The 14,693-nt window shown below is 55.1% G+C and overlaps 7 protein-coding genes across 7 annotated transcripts; 4 read left to right on the forward strand and 3 right to left on the reverse strand.

The window, feature by feature from the left end:
• Window positions 1-139: 139 nt before the first annotated feature.
• Window positions 140-2,542, reverse strand: PHACADRAFT_213844 (uncharacterized protein). The gene is made up of 9 exons (XM_007401213.1): window positions 2,228-2,542; window positions 1,951-2,170; window positions 1,698-1,900; window positions 1,543-1,640; window positions 1,278-1,485; window positions 1,097-1,223; window positions 650-1,044; window positions 466-587; window positions 140-401 (listed from the first exon to the last, which is right to left on the reverse strand). Exons 1-9 carry the CDS (start codon window positions 2,432-2,434, stop codon window positions 389-391), a joined length of 1,593 nt encoding a protein of 530 aa, XP_007401275.1. The 5' UTR covers window positions 2,435-2,542; the 3' UTR covers window positions 140-388.
• A 657-nt stretch (window positions 2,543-3,199) lies between these two features.
• Window positions 3,200-4,328, forward strand: PHACADRAFT_264604 (uncharacterized protein). Its single transcript, XM_007401214.1, has 4 exons — window positions 3,200-3,334; window positions 3,384-3,524; window positions 3,585-3,755; window positions 3,807-4,328. The coding sequence occupies exons 1-4, from the start codon at window positions 3,243-3,245 to the stop codon at window positions 4,204-4,206; spliced, it is 804 nt and encodes a 267-aa protein (XP_007401276.1). The 5' UTR covers window positions 3,200-3,242; the 3' UTR covers window positions 4,207-4,328.
• Window positions 4,329-4,583: 255 nt separating this feature from the next.
• On the forward strand, window positions 4,584-6,307 carry PHACADRAFT_130652 (uncharacterized protein). Its single transcript, XM_007401215.1, has 4 exons — window positions 4,584-4,768; window positions 4,868-5,081; window positions 5,135-5,290; window positions 5,363-6,307. Exons 1-4 carry the CDS (start codon window positions 4,622-4,624, stop codon window positions 5,779-5,781), a joined length of 936 nt encoding a protein of 311 aa, XP_007401277.1. The 5' UTR covers window positions 4,584-4,621; the 3' UTR covers window positions 5,782-6,307.
• Window positions 6,267-8,114, reverse strand: PHACADRAFT_46976 (uncharacterized protein; the record flags this gene model as incomplete). The annotated part of the gene is made up of 10 exons (XM_007401052.1): window positions 6,267-6,287; window positions 6,343-6,660; window positions 6,711-6,843; window positions 6,894-7,024; window positions 7,079-7,089; window positions 7,149-7,185; window positions 7,242-7,547; window positions 7,601-7,683; window positions 7,743-7,943; window positions 8,075-8,114. Coding segments are annotated over 10 exons (1,281 nt in total), but the record flags the coding sequence as incomplete, so codon positions are not given.
• Window positions 8,115-8,262: 148 nt separating this feature from the next.
• On the forward strand, window positions 8,263-9,025 carry PHACADRAFT_264608 (uncharacterized protein). Its single transcript, XM_007401216.1, has one exon. The coding sequence runs from the start codon at window positions 8,698-8,700 to the stop codon at window positions 8,926-8,928; it is 231 nt and encodes a 76-aa protein (XP_007401278.1). The 5' UTR covers window positions 8,263-8,697; the 3' UTR covers window positions 8,929-9,025.
• A 152-nt stretch (window positions 9,026-9,177) lies between these two features.
• Window positions 9,178-10,625, forward strand: PHACADRAFT_264609 (uncharacterized protein). Its single transcript, XM_007401217.1, has 7 exons — window positions 9,178-9,436; window positions 9,498-9,661; window positions 9,718-9,844; window positions 9,901-10,003; window positions 10,057-10,122; window positions 10,176-10,449; window positions 10,506-10,625. The coding sequence occupies exons 1-7, from the start codon at window positions 9,190-9,192 to the stop codon at window positions 10,596-10,598; spliced, it is 1,074 nt and encodes a 357-aa protein (XP_007401279.1). The 5' UTR covers window positions 9,178-9,189; the 3' UTR covers window positions 10,599-10,625.
• Window positions 10,626-11,489: 864 nt separating this feature from the next.
• On the reverse strand, window positions 11,490-14,602 carry PHACADRAFT_105336 (uncharacterized protein; the record flags this gene model as incomplete). Its single annotated transcript, XM_007401218.1, has 14 exons — window positions 11,490-11,801; window positions 11,854-11,991; window positions 12,052-12,144; window positions 12,194-12,653; window positions 12,703-12,763; window positions 12,811-12,815; window positions 12,884-12,970; window positions 13,029-13,166; window positions 13,220-13,323; window positions 13,373-13,692; window positions 13,744-13,790; window positions 13,843-14,117; window positions 14,177-14,341; window positions 14,441-14,602. 14 exons carry the CDS (start codon window positions 14,600-14,602, stop codon window positions 11,490-11,492), a joined length of 2,367 nt encoding a protein of 788 aa, XP_007401280.1.
• Between the last annotated feature and the right edge of the window lie 91 nt (window positions 14,603-14,693).

Genomic DNA, 14,693 nt, shown 5'->3' on the forward strand with positions numbered 1-14,693 from the left:
TACGGGTCAGTGCAATCGCGGCGGCGAAATTGACGGTGACCGTCGGAACGACCCCCGAATGAAGCGGAAGAGTGAGACAAGCGTGATGCCGCAATGATATCATCTCTGCTACTTAATCAAATCGGCTCAATCGTACAGCGTCCGCGGGGCCAGAAATGACCTGAAGTAACCTCGCCTCGGCCGACCGCATGCAATACATCGACTGTGAGAATTCTATAAAGACTGCGGCGCCCGACGTGAGCCACAGCTGCCCACGGCAACTACTGTGCACCGCTTAGCGCGTCACTGTCAAAGCGAGATAGAACGCGCGAGGCGGGATGAGAGCAACAATCGAACCCCGACGCCACATACCAGGGTTCACTATGCTCATTGCAGATATCCCACGTCTTCAGTTCTTCCATCTGTTAGCAATGATCACGATCCGGTCAGGGTCAGTAGTAGATATGGAAGACACGGAAGACGTACATTTTGACAGTCCTGTCCCGTCCTCCGCTCACAATTTTATCGGCCACGAAATCGACACAGTAAACCTCGTCTGTGTGTCCAGGAAGGTCTGTTTTCAGCTTGTACGTCTTCAAGTCCCATATCTACGGATCAAAGGGTGGCATCAACGATTGCACCCGCGAGTGCTGGGTGCATGTTGACCAACCTTCAGGGTAGTATCTTTGCTGGCGCTCACAAGCAGTCGCGAGTCAGCACTCCAAGCCAGCCGATAAACGGCACTGATGTGCCCGCGAAGTGTCGCTACAAATTTCCCGGTCTTGCCGTCCCAGAGCCGGACGCTGTTGTCCCATGCGGCGCTGGCGGCCCACCTACCGTCTGGGCTGAAAGCAACGTGCGCAACCTGTCGCTGATGACCCGTCAGCCGTGACGCAGGCTTGAGCTTGCCGCCACGCTCGGCGGCGGCGACGGATGCTTCCGCGGTCGCCGCGCGGCTAGGGAATACCGACCAGAGGAAGAGCGTGTGGTCGTCCGACCCCGAGATCATGAGCTCGCCTGTTTGTGAGACAAGCTTGTTATAGCGCGCCAGGGCCAGAGACTGGGCTGCAAAAAGGGGCCTCAGCAACCATTATCTTCGCGACGCTATCGAGTGTACCTTCCGCGTCCGACGTTGGCTTTTTGCCTGTGTGATCAAACGGACCGGTACGCAGAACAAAGTCGGTGTTCAGGGTCAACGTTGTAACCCAGTGCGCATGGTCCTTGAGGGTATACAATGGTTTTCCCTGGGGTCTGTGGATCAGATATCGGATGACGATGTATGGCCGTAACCGACTTACACCGTTGGCGTCCCAGACGCGGACCGTCCGATCACTGGAGGCCGTGTACAGTACACCCTTGCCTTCCAGACCACCGGCACCCCATCGTACGACGTTGACGCTTGCCGTGTGTCCACCAAGGGTGTACTCTGATAACCTGGTCGCGGTGTTCCATACACGCACGGTTCCGTCTTTGGATGACGACGCGAGCCGGGGTGCAGCTGAATTTCTGTCACCAGTAGCTATTCAACATTGAGATACAATGAAGTTCTAGGATGCAACGCACATGTGGATGGGCTCCCAAGCCAGGGATGTCACCCATTTAGAGTGCCCCTTCAGCGCATCTCCGAGGGGCTTGCCTGCCTTCGGGTCCCAGAGTCGCACCTGGTATCAGAAAGCGGTAAATATAGCTGCAACGCAGTATCTGTCATTGCGGCGTACATGTCCGTCATGACCACCCGTCGCTAACTTCCGCTCCACGGCCTCCCATTCCACGCAGAGCACCCAGCCTTTGTGTCCTGCTAAAACATGCGACGGCGTTTCGGTAAACAAGTCCCACAGGCGAGCGTTGCAGTCTCCGGAGCCAGTAGCCAGAAGATTCCCTGTTGGCGAGAAGGAAGCGCACAGAATGGGAGAGGTATGTCCTGAACGAAAAATGAGGGATGATCCTGCTGGGGGAGAGAAACGATCACACCGGAAAGCGTTGAGGAACATCTTGTTGCTGGACGCACACGGAAGACTGCTTGTGGCGAGCAACGGACTACAAGGATATCTTCAGGCGTGAAAGCATTCGAAGGATGGGAGAGGACGTCTTCTTCAATCGACTTTGCGATAGCTATTTGTGTAGGTGCGCCTGGTTTTGCCGTACCTGTAGGGAGGGCTATATGAAAAGCAAATGGCACAGGTTCACCGTCCTGCCTCAAGTTAACCTGAGCTCACCCGACTTCGGACAAGCAAATTCTGCAGCTCACCTTGGTGTTCAATTTGTTCACCAATGTCTCCAAAGCTTCTCGCGATAGGTTTGCAGGCAGGTTCACCGCTGGTGCCAAAGGGTCTCCATCCTCATTCGAGATAAACTGCACAACGACGTTTGGCGTGGGCTTTGATGGCTCTGGCTCAGGTTCTGGCACACCGTGGTAGACCTTTTGTCGCTTTGGCGGGGGAAGTAGAGTAGCCATAGTTTCGCGCCTGTGAAATATTTTCTTTCAAACCTAACGCGCACAGAACGTCGTAAGTTGTACGGTAACGAAGACAGAGGGGTCTGACCAAGAATCAGTGCCAGTGCGAAAGGAGTGCAGTCTACCAATTGCATACTGAGCAAGTTTGCAGATGGGCGTCTTCGTGTTCTCGTCATCATGATTTGCCTGGCGGATTTAACTGGCTGTCGCTGACCTTGTCTTGAAGCTTGAAGCTTTACTCGTCCCCGCCTTGCTTATCGTGCGCATAGTCTCTACAGCTCGTAACTCTGAGGCATGACGAGATATCGATGTGTTTTTTCTTGGCAAAAATCTGCCCCGCTAGATTATACACACAGTTCTAGCATGCCGCCCTAGCGCTGTTGCTAACATATGCATGGCATGCTACGCATCATGGCCGAGTTCAGCTTATGAGAAAGCACTACTCTTGAACTGTTGAATGTCAGTCTCCATGATCCGTAGCTCCAAGCTCGAGGGAAGCATGAGGCGGGCGTGGACGAGCGTGAGGGCGGGATTTCCACGAAAGGCAATTCGAGCCTCACATGCTGACTGCGACGTTGAGCATGACGGTCGTTCGTCATCGTGTTCTCGTAGTGCTCTCTAATCCTCAGCCTGCCCCCTAGGCCATGTATATAAAGCTGAATATGTGACATTCCTCTGACCATCAATTCATCTGAGCCTCGTATCCGCATCCACCGCGACCACTCCTAAGCTGTTCTCCACAGTCAAGCCCCGTCGAGTCCTGCTCGCCAATCTACTCAAACTTCGAAGCGCACACACCGCAGTTAACATGTCTGTCAAGTTCGTTCCCCGCCCAAGCGATGCTCGTGGCCACGCCGACCATGACTGGCTGAAGACCTTCCACACGTTCTCGTTTGCCTCGTAGGTTTCTTTGTCTCGGAGCCGGTCTCGCAGTGCTGACAGCTAGCAGGTACCAAGATGATGAACATTCGCAATATGGTCCCCTTCGCGTCATTAATGAAGACCGTGTGGATGCTCACACAGGCTTTGGTACGCACGGGCACAGCGAGTTCGAGATTTTTTCGTATGTCGTCGCGGGAGAACTCGAGCAGTACGTATTCTTGCTTGTGTGGGCCGGCCACTGTCGTTAATATTGACTTTCATTGTGTAGCGGCGACTCCATGGGTAACCGGGAAGTGCTGAAGCGCGGTGACCTACAAATGACGTCCGCTGGCACTGGAATCAGGCACAGTGAGAAGGCTCATGGCGAGAAGCAGGTGCATTTCCTGCAAATATGGGCACTCCCCAACAAGGGTGGGCTTAAGCCTCAGTACTTCACAAGGTGAGGTTTACTTCCGCTGTTATTTCTCGCTTGGTGCTGAGTAGGCTCCAGGCACTACTCTGATGAAGAGAAGAAAGACAAGTGGTGCAAGGTTGTCGCGCCAGCGGGTTCCGACGGTGTCACCGAGAAGCGCGAGGCCTCGGGTCCTGCGCCTGTACACTCTGAGGTCACGATGTACGCGTCCATCATATCGCCCTCGTCCACCCTGTCGCATACCCTGTCGATCTCGGACATCGCCCCTCGCAAGGCCTACGTCCACCTCATCCAAACATCCGGCTACAACCCCGGAAAAGCTGACGGTGCACAGATAAAGCTAAAGAGTGCGTCGGGCGAATCACTAGTTCTTCGCGAGGGCGACGGGGTCTATATCGCGGGAGACTCCGGGGCCACAATCGAGGTGCAAAATGAGGGTGACAAAGCGGCCGAGCTCATTCTGTTCGACCTGGAATAAACGGCCTTCGGCGGTCTCTCGATGCGACTTCTGCGGACCTGCTGTACGATATCTGTTCTTCTGTTGAGTACCAGCTAGTGTATTTGTAACGTAATTTCATGAGCTATCGTGGCCCCGTGATGCCCTACACCCCGCAGACTCGGTCAGATGTACGTGGTCGAGATTGGTGACTTGTCGTGCTGAGTAGGCGGAAAAGATTAGATTCCTCCGTGTGCGTTCCTTTCTCACGAGAAGTAGATGGAGCCATCACGCGATGGAGGATTCTGGATGATCAATATGAGTCTGCGCACAGTTTACTCTGCACGGTGCCGGCTCCGTGCTCTGTCCTTAAGTAAGCCTTAAACTTGATGGGCGCTTACCGCATTTTCGCGAGACGCCTGGCTCGGCTCTGTAGTCCTGCCCATGCACCGCGACCATGGCCGCTCTCATCCACTCCAGCCTGCCGGGTCTGACGCTGCTCTCGAAGGGAAAAGTACGCGACATCTACGCGACCTCGTCGCCAGACCTCCTCCTCTTTGTCGCGAGCGATCGCATCTCTGCATACGATGTCATTCTGCAGAATGTCCGTCATCCCGTTGTCCTCCTGCGTGCTCAGCCTGAAATGACGTCTCTCCTCTCCTGCCGGGGCTCGACATTGGCGATATGATGCTCGGACATGAAGGGCGTACCGGACAAAGGCAAAATCTTGACGAAAATCTCGCTCTTCTGGTTTGACAAGCTCAAACATGTTGTCTCCACGCACTTCGTCACTGCGAACATTGATGAGATGCCCGGGGAGGTGCAACAGTATAAGGATCAGCTTGACGGTCGCTCAATGCTCGTAAGGAAGGCCAAGGTAATCCCCCTCGAGGCGATCGTTCGCGGCTACCTGACCGGTACGTTACCCTTCTCTCGCGTGCGTCGACTCCCTCACGCTTCGCGTTCCTAGGTTCGGGCTGGTCCGAGTATAAAAAGTCTGGAACCGTGCACGGCATTCCTCTCCCGGCAGGACTCGTCGAGTCACAGAAGCTCCCGCAGCCGCTATTTACGCCCTCGACTAAGGCCGAGCAGGGCGTGCACGACGAAAACATTTCTCCGGAGCAGGGTATGTTTCCCCCGTCTACCCACAAATCACCCGAGGAGTGACGCTGACCAACTCTTCGCAATTTCCCCGCAGCCGCTGCCCTGATCGGCCAGGAACTCTACGATCAGGTCTCGACGAGGGCCATGCGGCTCTACCGGGATGCAGCGGACTACGCTGCCACCCGTGGTCTCATCCTCGCTGACACCAAGTTTGAGTTCGGTCTTGTGCCGGGCACTGATGGTTCGGAGCAAGTTATTCTCATCGATGAAGCCCTCACGCCGGACTCGTCTCGCTACTGGCCTGCGGCGGAGTACAAGCCTGGCGGAGGCCAGCCTAGCTTCGACAAGCAGTATCTCCGGGACTGGCTGACCGGCTCTGGTTTCAGGAAGGGGCTTGAGAGTGGCCCGCCTGGACGTGAAGGCGAGGGCTGGCTGATGACTCCGGAGGTCGTCGAGGGGACCAGGAAGAGGTACCTAGAAGCGTATGAGATGCTGACTGACCAGAAGCCCTGAATGCAAAAAGTCCTCGAAATGTATATCTGCCTGTAGAAGGAAACGAGAACATCTGCTGTGCTGTGTTGAGTCCGTCTACGCCCTTTGGCCACACGGTCCCCCATAAAGCGCGCTGCAGTGCATGTCCAGAAGAGGGCACATCCCGGACGTTTCCCATGACGTCCTGATGTCTGCGGAACAACGCATCGACCATCGAAGCCTGTCAGACCATAACGGAGATCCCACAAGCATACACAAGCACCCAGATGGCCCGGATGGAAAGCAATATTGGAAGTGAGTACCGACAAACTATCGTAAATGACGTGAGGATGTAAAGACACTAGCATGCAAGAAGGGTATGAATATGCGTGCTGACTATGGTATAGTTTACAGTGCACAAAGCCAACGAAAAGAAGAGTTTAAGCATCCAATCATAGAGAAAGCCCCTTGAAAGAGTCTTCCACGCCGTTCTTGATCTTGCTTTCATCTTGTGTTTGGTGGTATCTACCCCATGTTACCCACCATTCCTAAAGGCATCCTGCTGAGCTAATGAACAGATGGCAAGCAAATGAAAAGGCGTACCTGCGCAGCATCCTCCGCCTCGTAGCCAAACAGAGCCGCGAGACCCTCGAACTCGCGCTTGAGCGAACCATCGTCCCACTCGTCACGCGCCTGGCGGATCTGCATGTTACGTGCCTCGGCCCCGGGGCCCGGCGGGAGGCGCATGAATGCGGCGTTGGACACGTCCATCTCGTTGGTAGAGTTCGTTCGGTTGAAGCGGATCTCCTGGTATGCGTTCAGGAAGCGCGGGATCTCCTTCCAGCTCGAGAGGCGTCCGAAGAGCGTGCCGAACACGACTGCGTCCTCGAGCGCCATCGAGGGGCCGTACGTGCCTCCTGGCTGCGTGGACATGAGACTGGGAAAGGGTGAAAGAGGCAGAAGGCACTCACGAACCACGGGTGTGCTGCCTCGCCGATGAGTACTATCCGCCCCGACTCGTCTATCCACTCGTCAATCTCTTCCTCACGGGTCATATAACGTGTGCGGTACAGGTATGGCGTCAACTTCAACATGCGCTGGGCCCTGCGTTACATCAGTGATGCTTCTTCGCCTGAAAATCAGCAGAAGCTCACATGGGTCCCAGATTGCTGAAGTCGAGACTACTCGTCGGAACAGCATCGTACCAGGATTCCGTTGCATGGTCTGGTGTGAGGGCGTCTTCATCCGGCCAGTACATCTGTACCGCAAACTCGGTCTTGCCTTTCTATCGTCGGTATTAGTCCCCAAATGATCGTTTCTTTCGAACTGCACAGCATACCACAGGATGAGCTAAAAATCACGAAATCGTCAGGGTTACACGAAGCCGTTTGAAATGCAGCTATGCTTACCACACAAGCTACGATTCGTGCCCATCATGATCGGCCACTGATGTCCCGGAATCAGCGTGGGATGCTTCCGGAGGTCGGAGAGAGAAGACATACCTCATTTGCCTGCACAAGCTTTGCCAGCTTCGGGTCCTGCATCATCTTCTCTGCGGGAATGGTCGTCCCAAAGACTGTGAGGCCCGAGGGGACGGCGTCATCCGGCCTGTCAAGCACGACTGGTCGCACGAGGCTCCGAGGGCCATCGGCGCCGATGACAATATCCGCCTCGAGCACCTTGCCGGTTGACAACGTTACCGTTGGCCTTGGGTCCCCCGGCGCTACTGACGCTACGGATACGCCAAAGTCGACCTTTGCGCCGGACTCGATGGCGAGGCGGTAGAGGAGTCGATGGACGTCTTCGTGCTGATCATCGCAATTACTTCAGGGGCTGCTACACTGACGAGACTCGCGCGCACCTTCATGAGCAGAAATTCGCCGCCTGTTTCCGCCATGACCGCTGGTCGCCACTGCGCAGCACCCATCTTCTCGCTCGTGTGCACTAGGCGGTGCGTAACGGTGAGATCGTCGGCCCGTCGAGAAAAAGGTGCGCATACTCACAGTCATACCACGGCGTCGCGATGTTCAGCACGGCAGTCTTAGCTAGTTCCTCGCCGCCCACCCACTTCTTTAAAATTTTACTCATGTTCGGCGGGACGCGGAGGCCTCCTGAAGGCGCCCCCAGAGCTGGGAGCTTCTCTAGGACACGGACGCTGTGGCCAGCCTTGGATAGAACATGGGCGACTGAGAGGCCTGATAGACCTATGAAGTGCGGTGGAGGCGTCAGCTTTCCGCGATACTCGGCGTAACAAAGGGCTCAGGTGACAGTAGCCTTAACCTCAGCTCGGTGTATGAAAAGTAGTCTTAATAGAAACTGGAAGCCTAGAACTCACCTCCGCCGACTACGATAAAGTCAAGCCTTAGCGACGCTTCGGTGGGTACAGCGGTGGGCATGATGGAATGTGAGGACAAGAGAGGTTCACCTTACAGAACACGGCATTCTTGGTATACTCGGCGTCGTTACTATAAGACCGGCTAAATAACTTGGTGTGAAGTCGCCTCCACAGCTCAAGAGCGTGTCCGCTTACTCTAGTATCAGAAACGATGAGATCAGAAAGAACAATACCTCAGACGGCTGCCCTGCGTGACCCCGGCGACCCCCGTGCAGGGCCCGAGACAAATCGATCGATTAAACGACGGAAGTAAAACGCCAACAAAAGGCCATCGTAAGTTTGCCCTTCGAACGCCCATTCCTTGCATTCTTTCGTTTTTTCTTGTACAGAAGAGCTCGTCGACTTTTCTACGCTCCCGACTGCATCGCAGAAAAGCGGCGTGTAGATTGGGGTGTCCTTGCGCCGCGTCACGACCCACGACGCATGTTGCCAGACAGAGCTTAGTGCCCTGTCGCGGGAATATTCCAGGCGAACTAGTGATTCACGTTACGTACGAGCAGGTCCCCGCCCCGAAGGACTGTAACCTCGTGGCGCAGGAAATTCTCAGACTGCCGGGAGAACGCATGTCTCGTCTGAACAAAGGGTCTGCTGTCTTGGGCCGGATTGCCTTGAGTGCCCTCGTTCTCTGCGTATGGCTCTATGTTTCCTCCGCAAATCGGGGTGCCCGAATTATATTGCAAGCCGAGTGTTCTGGACACTGTCGCACGTCAACATCGGTCGACACGTCCCGTGAGACGTCGCTTGGCCATCTGGCTTGTTCGGTAAACGGCCCCGTCCGTTCCTTCCAAGGTTGACAACAAATTTAAAATATGACAGCACTCAGAGTCCCTGAGTCGCAGTCCAGATGACTTACATATCCATACTACCGGAGAGCTCTTGGTGGGCTGCTGACGACGAAGTGTAAGGCGGACTGCTTCCGGCCAGAAAGCAGCCATGTGCACCCAGAAAGGAAAGGGCGGATCAGCGCGTCCGGCTAAACCCGAGAGACCGATTCGAGCAACATGGTTCGCTGAGCTGCGCTTACGCTTTGCTAGCCGCCACGACAGTCTGCTGCGATGGATCCTTTCGCCGGTATGGATGATTCTACTACTGACGATGACAACGCCTCCCAGGCCACAGAGGACGACCCCCAGGTGCCGGAGAATAAGGAGCCGCCAGCTCCCGCACCGCCTCAACCGCCACCCCCAACTTCCAGCTCTCGTGCTAAGCCTCATTACGAGCTTAAGCATACCATGCGGGGACACACCTCGTCCATCTCTGCTGTAAAGTTTAGTCCCGATGGTACTCTACTCGCTTCTTGCTGTAAGTCTCTCGCAATAGAAACTGAACTCCAGTTGGCATTTACCTTGTGCCATCTTTACAGCGAACGACCGTGTTGTCAAAATATGGTCGCCATTCACCGGAGAGCTCATCCGGAATCTTAATGGTCACACCAAGGGCCTTTCCGATATTGCATGGTCGTCTGATAGCGTCTACCTGGTCTCCGCATCGGACGACCATACCGTCCGCATCTGGGATGTCGATTCGGTGAACTTCCTTGCGGTTCCTGGCATGCAAAGTGTGACTTAAGGTTTCATCTCCAGGGGCTCACCACCCGGGTGCTGAAAGGTCACACGAGCTATGTCTTTTGTGTCAACTACAATTTGACCTCTACACTTCTCGTCTCCGGGGGATGCGACGGCGACGTGCGGATATGGAATCCGCAAAAAGGTGACCTACGGCCGCTCTAGAAGGGTCTCGACCATGTTCGCTCATAATCCGCGCAGGAAAGTGTATCAAAACTATTCATGCACACTTGGACTACGTGACTGCGGTGCATTTCAACCGAGACGCGGGTCTGATAGTCTCCTGCGCGCTGGACGGACTGATGTAGGATTATCCTTTTTGCATCCTAGGCGGTATACTAACGGTATTTGCTCTAGTCGTATATGGGATACCAACAGCGGGCAGTGTCTCAAAACGCTGGCCGAAGGCCATGATGCCATCTGGTATTGCATTTTATCCTCACTCCAGCTGTAAAGCCCATCTGACGCTGGCTTAGCCAGCACGTGCAATTTTCGCCCAATTCGAAATATATCCTCTCGACAGCGCACGACAGCGCGATCCGGTTGTGGGACTATAACACCTCGCGCTGCCTCAAGACATACACGGGCCACGCCAACTTAAAATACTGCATCGCGGCTTGCTTCAGTGTCACGGGCAGCAAGTGGATCGTCTCCGGCAGCGAGGACAACAAGGTCTATCTCTGGGACCTGCAGTCCCGGGAGATCGTGCAGGTCCTCGAAGGCCACTCGGACGTTGTAGTCGCGGTTGCTGTGAGTACAGCTCGTGAGGTCACTTGTTCAACGATGGCTGACCCATGGTATCATAGACACATCCACAACAAAATATGATAGCGTCGGCATCCATGGAGTCCGACCTGACAGTTCGCGTGTGGGTTGACCGAGTCGCGCTCCCTCAATGACCACATCCCATCGCTGACTGTATTGACACTCTGCTGTATCTTTACGTTGTATCATGTAGCTGGAACTTGTCTGTTTCCAATAATTATCCTCATTCGACGCTGGATCCTATAGACATGGGGCTGTAATAGATACAATACAAGGTTGCAACGATTGCTTTCATGCTCGACGATGGCGGTTATGTTAGTTTGTTGAGCAATGCCTCTACTACTTCACTGGCTCGGCATTGATCAGGTCTGTGGGTTCCTATCGTCAGTCACAGCAGAAAGGAGAAGCCTTTGAGGTGACGCACCTTGCGCGGCTTCTTGTTCTGCGGCCGTTAGCCCAGAATCGTGCGCCTCCAGAAACGCGTCGACCTAGCACGATGTTCAGTCAAAGCCCCGAGCGACAGAACGGCAAACGAACCTCGTCCAGGACGTCGTCCTCCAAAATCTCGTCCTCTTCCTCGCTATCCTCGTCATCGTCGTCCTTGGCGTCGTCAATCGCAAACGGTGTCCGCTCCATGAATGCTGCCGCCGCGTTCGCTGCCGCCTCGTACATCGTCGGCATCGGGGACAGCACTGCAGACTGCTCCTCCTCCGCCTTCGTAGGAATGCTCAGGTTCGCCGGCGCAGACACCGACGCTGACGGGACGGCTGTTGCGTCGCTGTCCGTTGGTGACTTCAGGCTCGCCTTGGATGCCGAGCGACGCATTGTCGGCGTAAGCAGCGACTCGCGCGCCTTGGGCTCTTCAAGCGCGGTGAACTTGCCGATCGCAGGCCGGTGGAAGACCTGGTGCTTGCCGACTGCGCGGCCGACACCGTCCGTGAACCTGTTGAGAATCTTTTTGTTGTCCTCGCTCGTGATCTGCGTCCACAGGTCGCCTAGCAGGCCGTGGTTCGACGGGATGTCCGTCATGGGTACTGGTCCAAGCCTGAACGTGGCAGAGAAATCTGTCTCAAAGAACGACTCCAGGATTTCATCCGCGAGCACAACCATACGGAATCTATAAGAGCTGGTCCGTTAGAAGTTAGGGACCAACGAAGAGACACGTACGTTGCAAGATTGATGTAGGGCTGATTTGACTCTATGTGCGGCGGCGTCTCGTCGTCTCCATCCGCCCCCTCCGATCGAGGAAGTAATGCATCACCGTACTCGAACGCATTCGACATGAATCGACTGACGGCCCCGAGGTACGCATCACCGATCTCAAAGCGGAAGATGAACTGCGTAGACGGGTCTGAGAGTAGCCTTAATGAAAGAAGACATCTGACTAACCAACAATGACTCTGACAGAGTGAGCACTTCGTCCTTTGTCAGGTAGCCATCCTTATTCTTGTCGTGGAGGTTGAAGAACCATTCAATGTTCTCCATGAGGTCGTTGAACATCACGCCGTCCAGCCCTGATACAAGGTCCTGTGGTCGTCAGTGAAATCAGTGATTTGGAGGAACACACGAGCTGCAAACACGCCTGACCTGGAAAGATAGTGCCCCTCTGTAGTCCCCATCCCAGAAGAAGAAAAGTCGGTCAATAAACTCATGCTCCGCGACTTCTTTTTCTACTCTTTGCTAAGCGTAGGTTAGTAAACCTGAATTACCCTGAGCTTGGTCGTCATACCTGAAACCCGTTTGACACAATCCTCTCATTCCTGGCCCATGTTGCGATTTCACTCAAGAATACCCTAAATGTCTTCAGTTCGATACGCGTCTCAGGCCTCTCCTCCTGACCCTCCTTGGTCGTCAAGAGCGTAGGGGGAGGGAGGGACACCGCGGGTGGGGGTTCGATGCATATCGCCTTGAAGAGCGCATCGTAGATAGAGCCCGCTTGATCCTTGCTAAACCGTTCCAGACTCTTGAGGTTCCGGATCGCAGACCGCTTCGAGAAGGTCTCGATGCTGTGAATGACCTCACCTCGGAATTTCTTGCGCTCGTTCTGGATCGTCTCATCGGTGATGACCGCGAACTCGCGGAAGGAGACGAGGAGGAGCTCCTGGAAGCGTGTGATCGCGCGGGCGCGCGGGTCGGGTGAGTCGGGGTGTGCGGAGGCGCCCAGGGAGGAGAAGTAGTCGCGCATCAGGCTGCTCTAGGATATTAGATCAGGCACCCTACATGTGGCGTTCCACATACTGGATGAAGCCGCCGTCATCTTGAATCTGAAGAAGCTGCTCGCCGTTAATTTTCAGGATGGCTTAGAGGTACTATTGAATCAGCACAACAGTGGACAACGAGGCGAACGAGTACTTGCCAAGTCTGCCAATAGGATGCAGTGAGCTTCCAGTCGCAAAACCTCAAAGTATACGCGACTCACCCTACTTGGAATAGCACCTTCGGACCCATGCAGAAGAAGCAGTCGATTATCCGGAAGGCAAAGACCATGGGCATGCTGTTGATGAACCTGCATAACAGCTCTCGGTGAGCGAGCCGTGCAAGGACACTCGCCAAAGACTGCTGACAAACTCAAGAACCACGGTAATGATGCAACAGACAGCTGGACGTCGACAGTAGTGAAGTGATCGTAGATAATAGGAAGACACCGATGCACAAGAGACTCGAAAACCCGCTGGTCGAGAAGTGTGCCGTGCATTGAGGGGCTATACGTAAATTATGTTAGCAGTAAAGCAGAAGTAGTATTTTAGATGTGTACCTGTAGTATCCTGGCAATAGGCGGTCGCATATGACCTCGAGCAACCAGAATGCTTGTTCTTCCGACATGTAGATCAATATTGCAGCCGCAAGGATGTTCATAGCCTACGGCCCGCTCGTTTAAAGAGCACACAGTCAATCACTCCGCACTCACCTGACAATACCCTGTCTCAGGATTCTTGAACGAATACGCCTGAAGCACTCTCCTGAGCGCAGTGATACCTTCTTCGCTCTGATATGCCGAGTATTCGGGCAAGGAGCGATGCAAGTCCTTCTCAATCTCCTCGGTGCTGGTGCTCGTACGACCCTTGTTTTCCTCCAGGATTTGCTCGTACACGCCCGGGTTCTCAAAGCGGAGGTACAGCGAACCTGAGAGCGTCTCCCACATCTCGCCACGCAATCGGTTCGGAAGGCCGACCTGTACCAGTCGCGTGCACTGTGGATAGCGTATGAGTGTCAAGTTGCGGCCGTGCGCTGGGATGTGTTAATTGGCAAAATGTTGAGATTAGTGGCGATTACACCTACCCTTCAGGTATGCCGTCCAGAGTTTCGTCTTCGATGCCTCGCGCAGCCTGAACGTCAGTTGTACACGCGCACTCTCGCCCATAGTAGCGCAAGACTCACTTCCGAGGGTCGCCTGGGAACTTGAACTTCAATCCGAGTCCGCCAAGGTACGCAGAGTTGGGGTCGCTGCCGGGCAGGGCCTCGTTCTTCTGGCCTGCAGCGCCCTCCTTGCCGTCCGCGTCGTTTGTAGCGGCGATGAACACTTCGGAGTAGCACGTCTGCACGAACGTCTTGACGACCTTCATCTGGCCGCGCGCGAGCTCGACCTTGAGTGCGTCACGGAGCAGCGAGCAGAAGAGGTCCGCTGTCGGGCGCAGCGCCGTGATCTGCACAACCTACAGGCCAGGGTGTGTTTGCACGGCGCACGGAGAGCGGAAGAGGGGGTGCGGCTTACGATTTTCATGCCGTGCCAGAGCGCAAGGCTCAGCGCATACACGCCCGCCTTGGCGTTCAGCCGCTCGACACGGCGGATCGTGCTCAGCGGCATCGTGAAGCGCACGCTCTTGCGGTCGAGCGACGCGAAGGCGAGGTAGGGCGGTATCAGGTACAGCCTGCCGGTCTGTCATGTTCTCAGCACCCTCCGTGCACCACGATCCGATAGGGTACGCACGTATGCCTCCTCCATTCCCTGCACACCGAGGGACAGGATGGCGCCAACCTCAATCTTCTCGAGCTCGCTGCCCGCACCGCCCTTCTCCTTCTCCCTGCCATTACCTGCAGCACTGGTCTCGGCTTCATGCGGGATCGCAAAGAAGAGGTGGTTGAGCTGTTCGCGCGTCGGCTCCTTGAAGTTTCTGAGCTGTGTGGATATGGTGGCCATCGTTCCGGTCGGATTGATAAAGCCGGTGCTCGCTCGCAGATGGTTCGTGCGTGTCGCACGCTCTAGAGCCAAACTGTAATCGTCCGCAGGA

Source organism: Phanerochaete carnosa (genome assembly GCF_000300595.1).
Source record: "Phanerochaete carnosa HHB-10118-sp unplaced genomic scaffold PHACAscaffold_12, whole genome shotgun sequence".
NCBI classification, from domain to species: Eukaryota; Fungi; Basidiomycota; class Agaricomycetes; order Polyporales; family Phanerochaetaceae; genus Phanerochaete; species Phanerochaete carnosa.

What these genes read in the sequence shown, in the direction of transcription:
- PHACADRAFT_264608 (XM_007401216.1), top strand. Translation starts at nt 8,698, where the DNA reads ATGTCTCGTCTGAACAAAGGGTCTGCTGTCTTGGGCCGGATTGCCTTG.
- PHACADRAFT_213844 (XM_007401213.1), bottom strand. Translation starts at nt 2,434, where the DNA reads ATGGCTACTCTACTTCCCCCGCCAAAGCGACAAAAGGTCTACCACGGT. An exon ending in GCTTGGGAGCCCATCCACAT is followed by an intron (nt 1,486 to 1,542) that starts GTGCGTTGCATC and finishes TACTGGTGACAG; the next exon opens with AAATTCAGCTGCACCCCGGC. An exon ending in GCGTCTGGGACGCCAACGGT is followed by an intron (nt 1,224 to 1,277) that starts GTAAGTCGGTTA and finishes CACAGACCCCAG; the next exon opens with GGAAAACCATTGTATACCCT.
- PHACADRAFT_264604 (XM_007401214.1), top strand. Translation starts at nt 3,243, where the DNA reads ATGTCTGTCAAGTTCGTTCCCCGCCCAAGCGATGCTCGTGGCCACGCC. An exon ending in CACACGTTCTCGTTTGCCTC is followed by an intron (nt 3,335 to 3,383) that starts GTAGGTTTCTTT and finishes GACAGCTAGCAG; the next exon opens with GTACCAAGATGATGAACATT. An exon ending in AAGCCTCAGTACTTCACAAG is followed by an intron (nt 3,756 to 3,806) that starts GTGAGGTTTACT and finishes AGTAGGCTCCAG; the next exon opens with GCACTACTCTGATGAAGAGA.
- PHACADRAFT_130652 (XM_007401215.1), top strand. Translation starts at nt 4,622, where the DNA reads ATGGCCGCTCTCATCCACTCCAGCCTGCCGGGTCTGACGCTGCTCTCG. An exon ending in ACGATGTCATTCTGCAGAAT is followed by an intron (nt 4,769 to 4,867) that starts GTCCGTCATCCC and finishes TCGGACATGAAG; the next exon opens with GGCGTACCGGACAAAGGCAA. An exon ending in AAACATTTCTCCGGAGCAGG is followed by an intron (nt 5,291 to 5,362) that starts GTATGTTTCCCC and finishes ATTTCCCCGCAG; the next exon opens with CCGCTGCCCTGATCGGCCAG.
- PHACADRAFT_264609 (XM_007401217.1), top strand. Translation starts at nt 9,190, where the DNA reads ATGGATCCTTTCGCCGGTATGGATGATTCTACTACTGACGATGACAAC. An exon ending in TGCGCGCTGGACGGACTGAT is followed by an intron (nt 10,004 to 10,056) that starts GTAGGATTATCC and finishes TATTTGCTCTAG; the next exon opens with TCGTATATGGGATACCAACA. An exon ending in ACGTTGTAGTCGCGGTTGCT is followed by an intron (nt 10,450 to 10,505) that starts GTGAGTACAGCT and finishes ATGGTATCATAG; the next exon opens with ACACATCCACAACAAAATAT.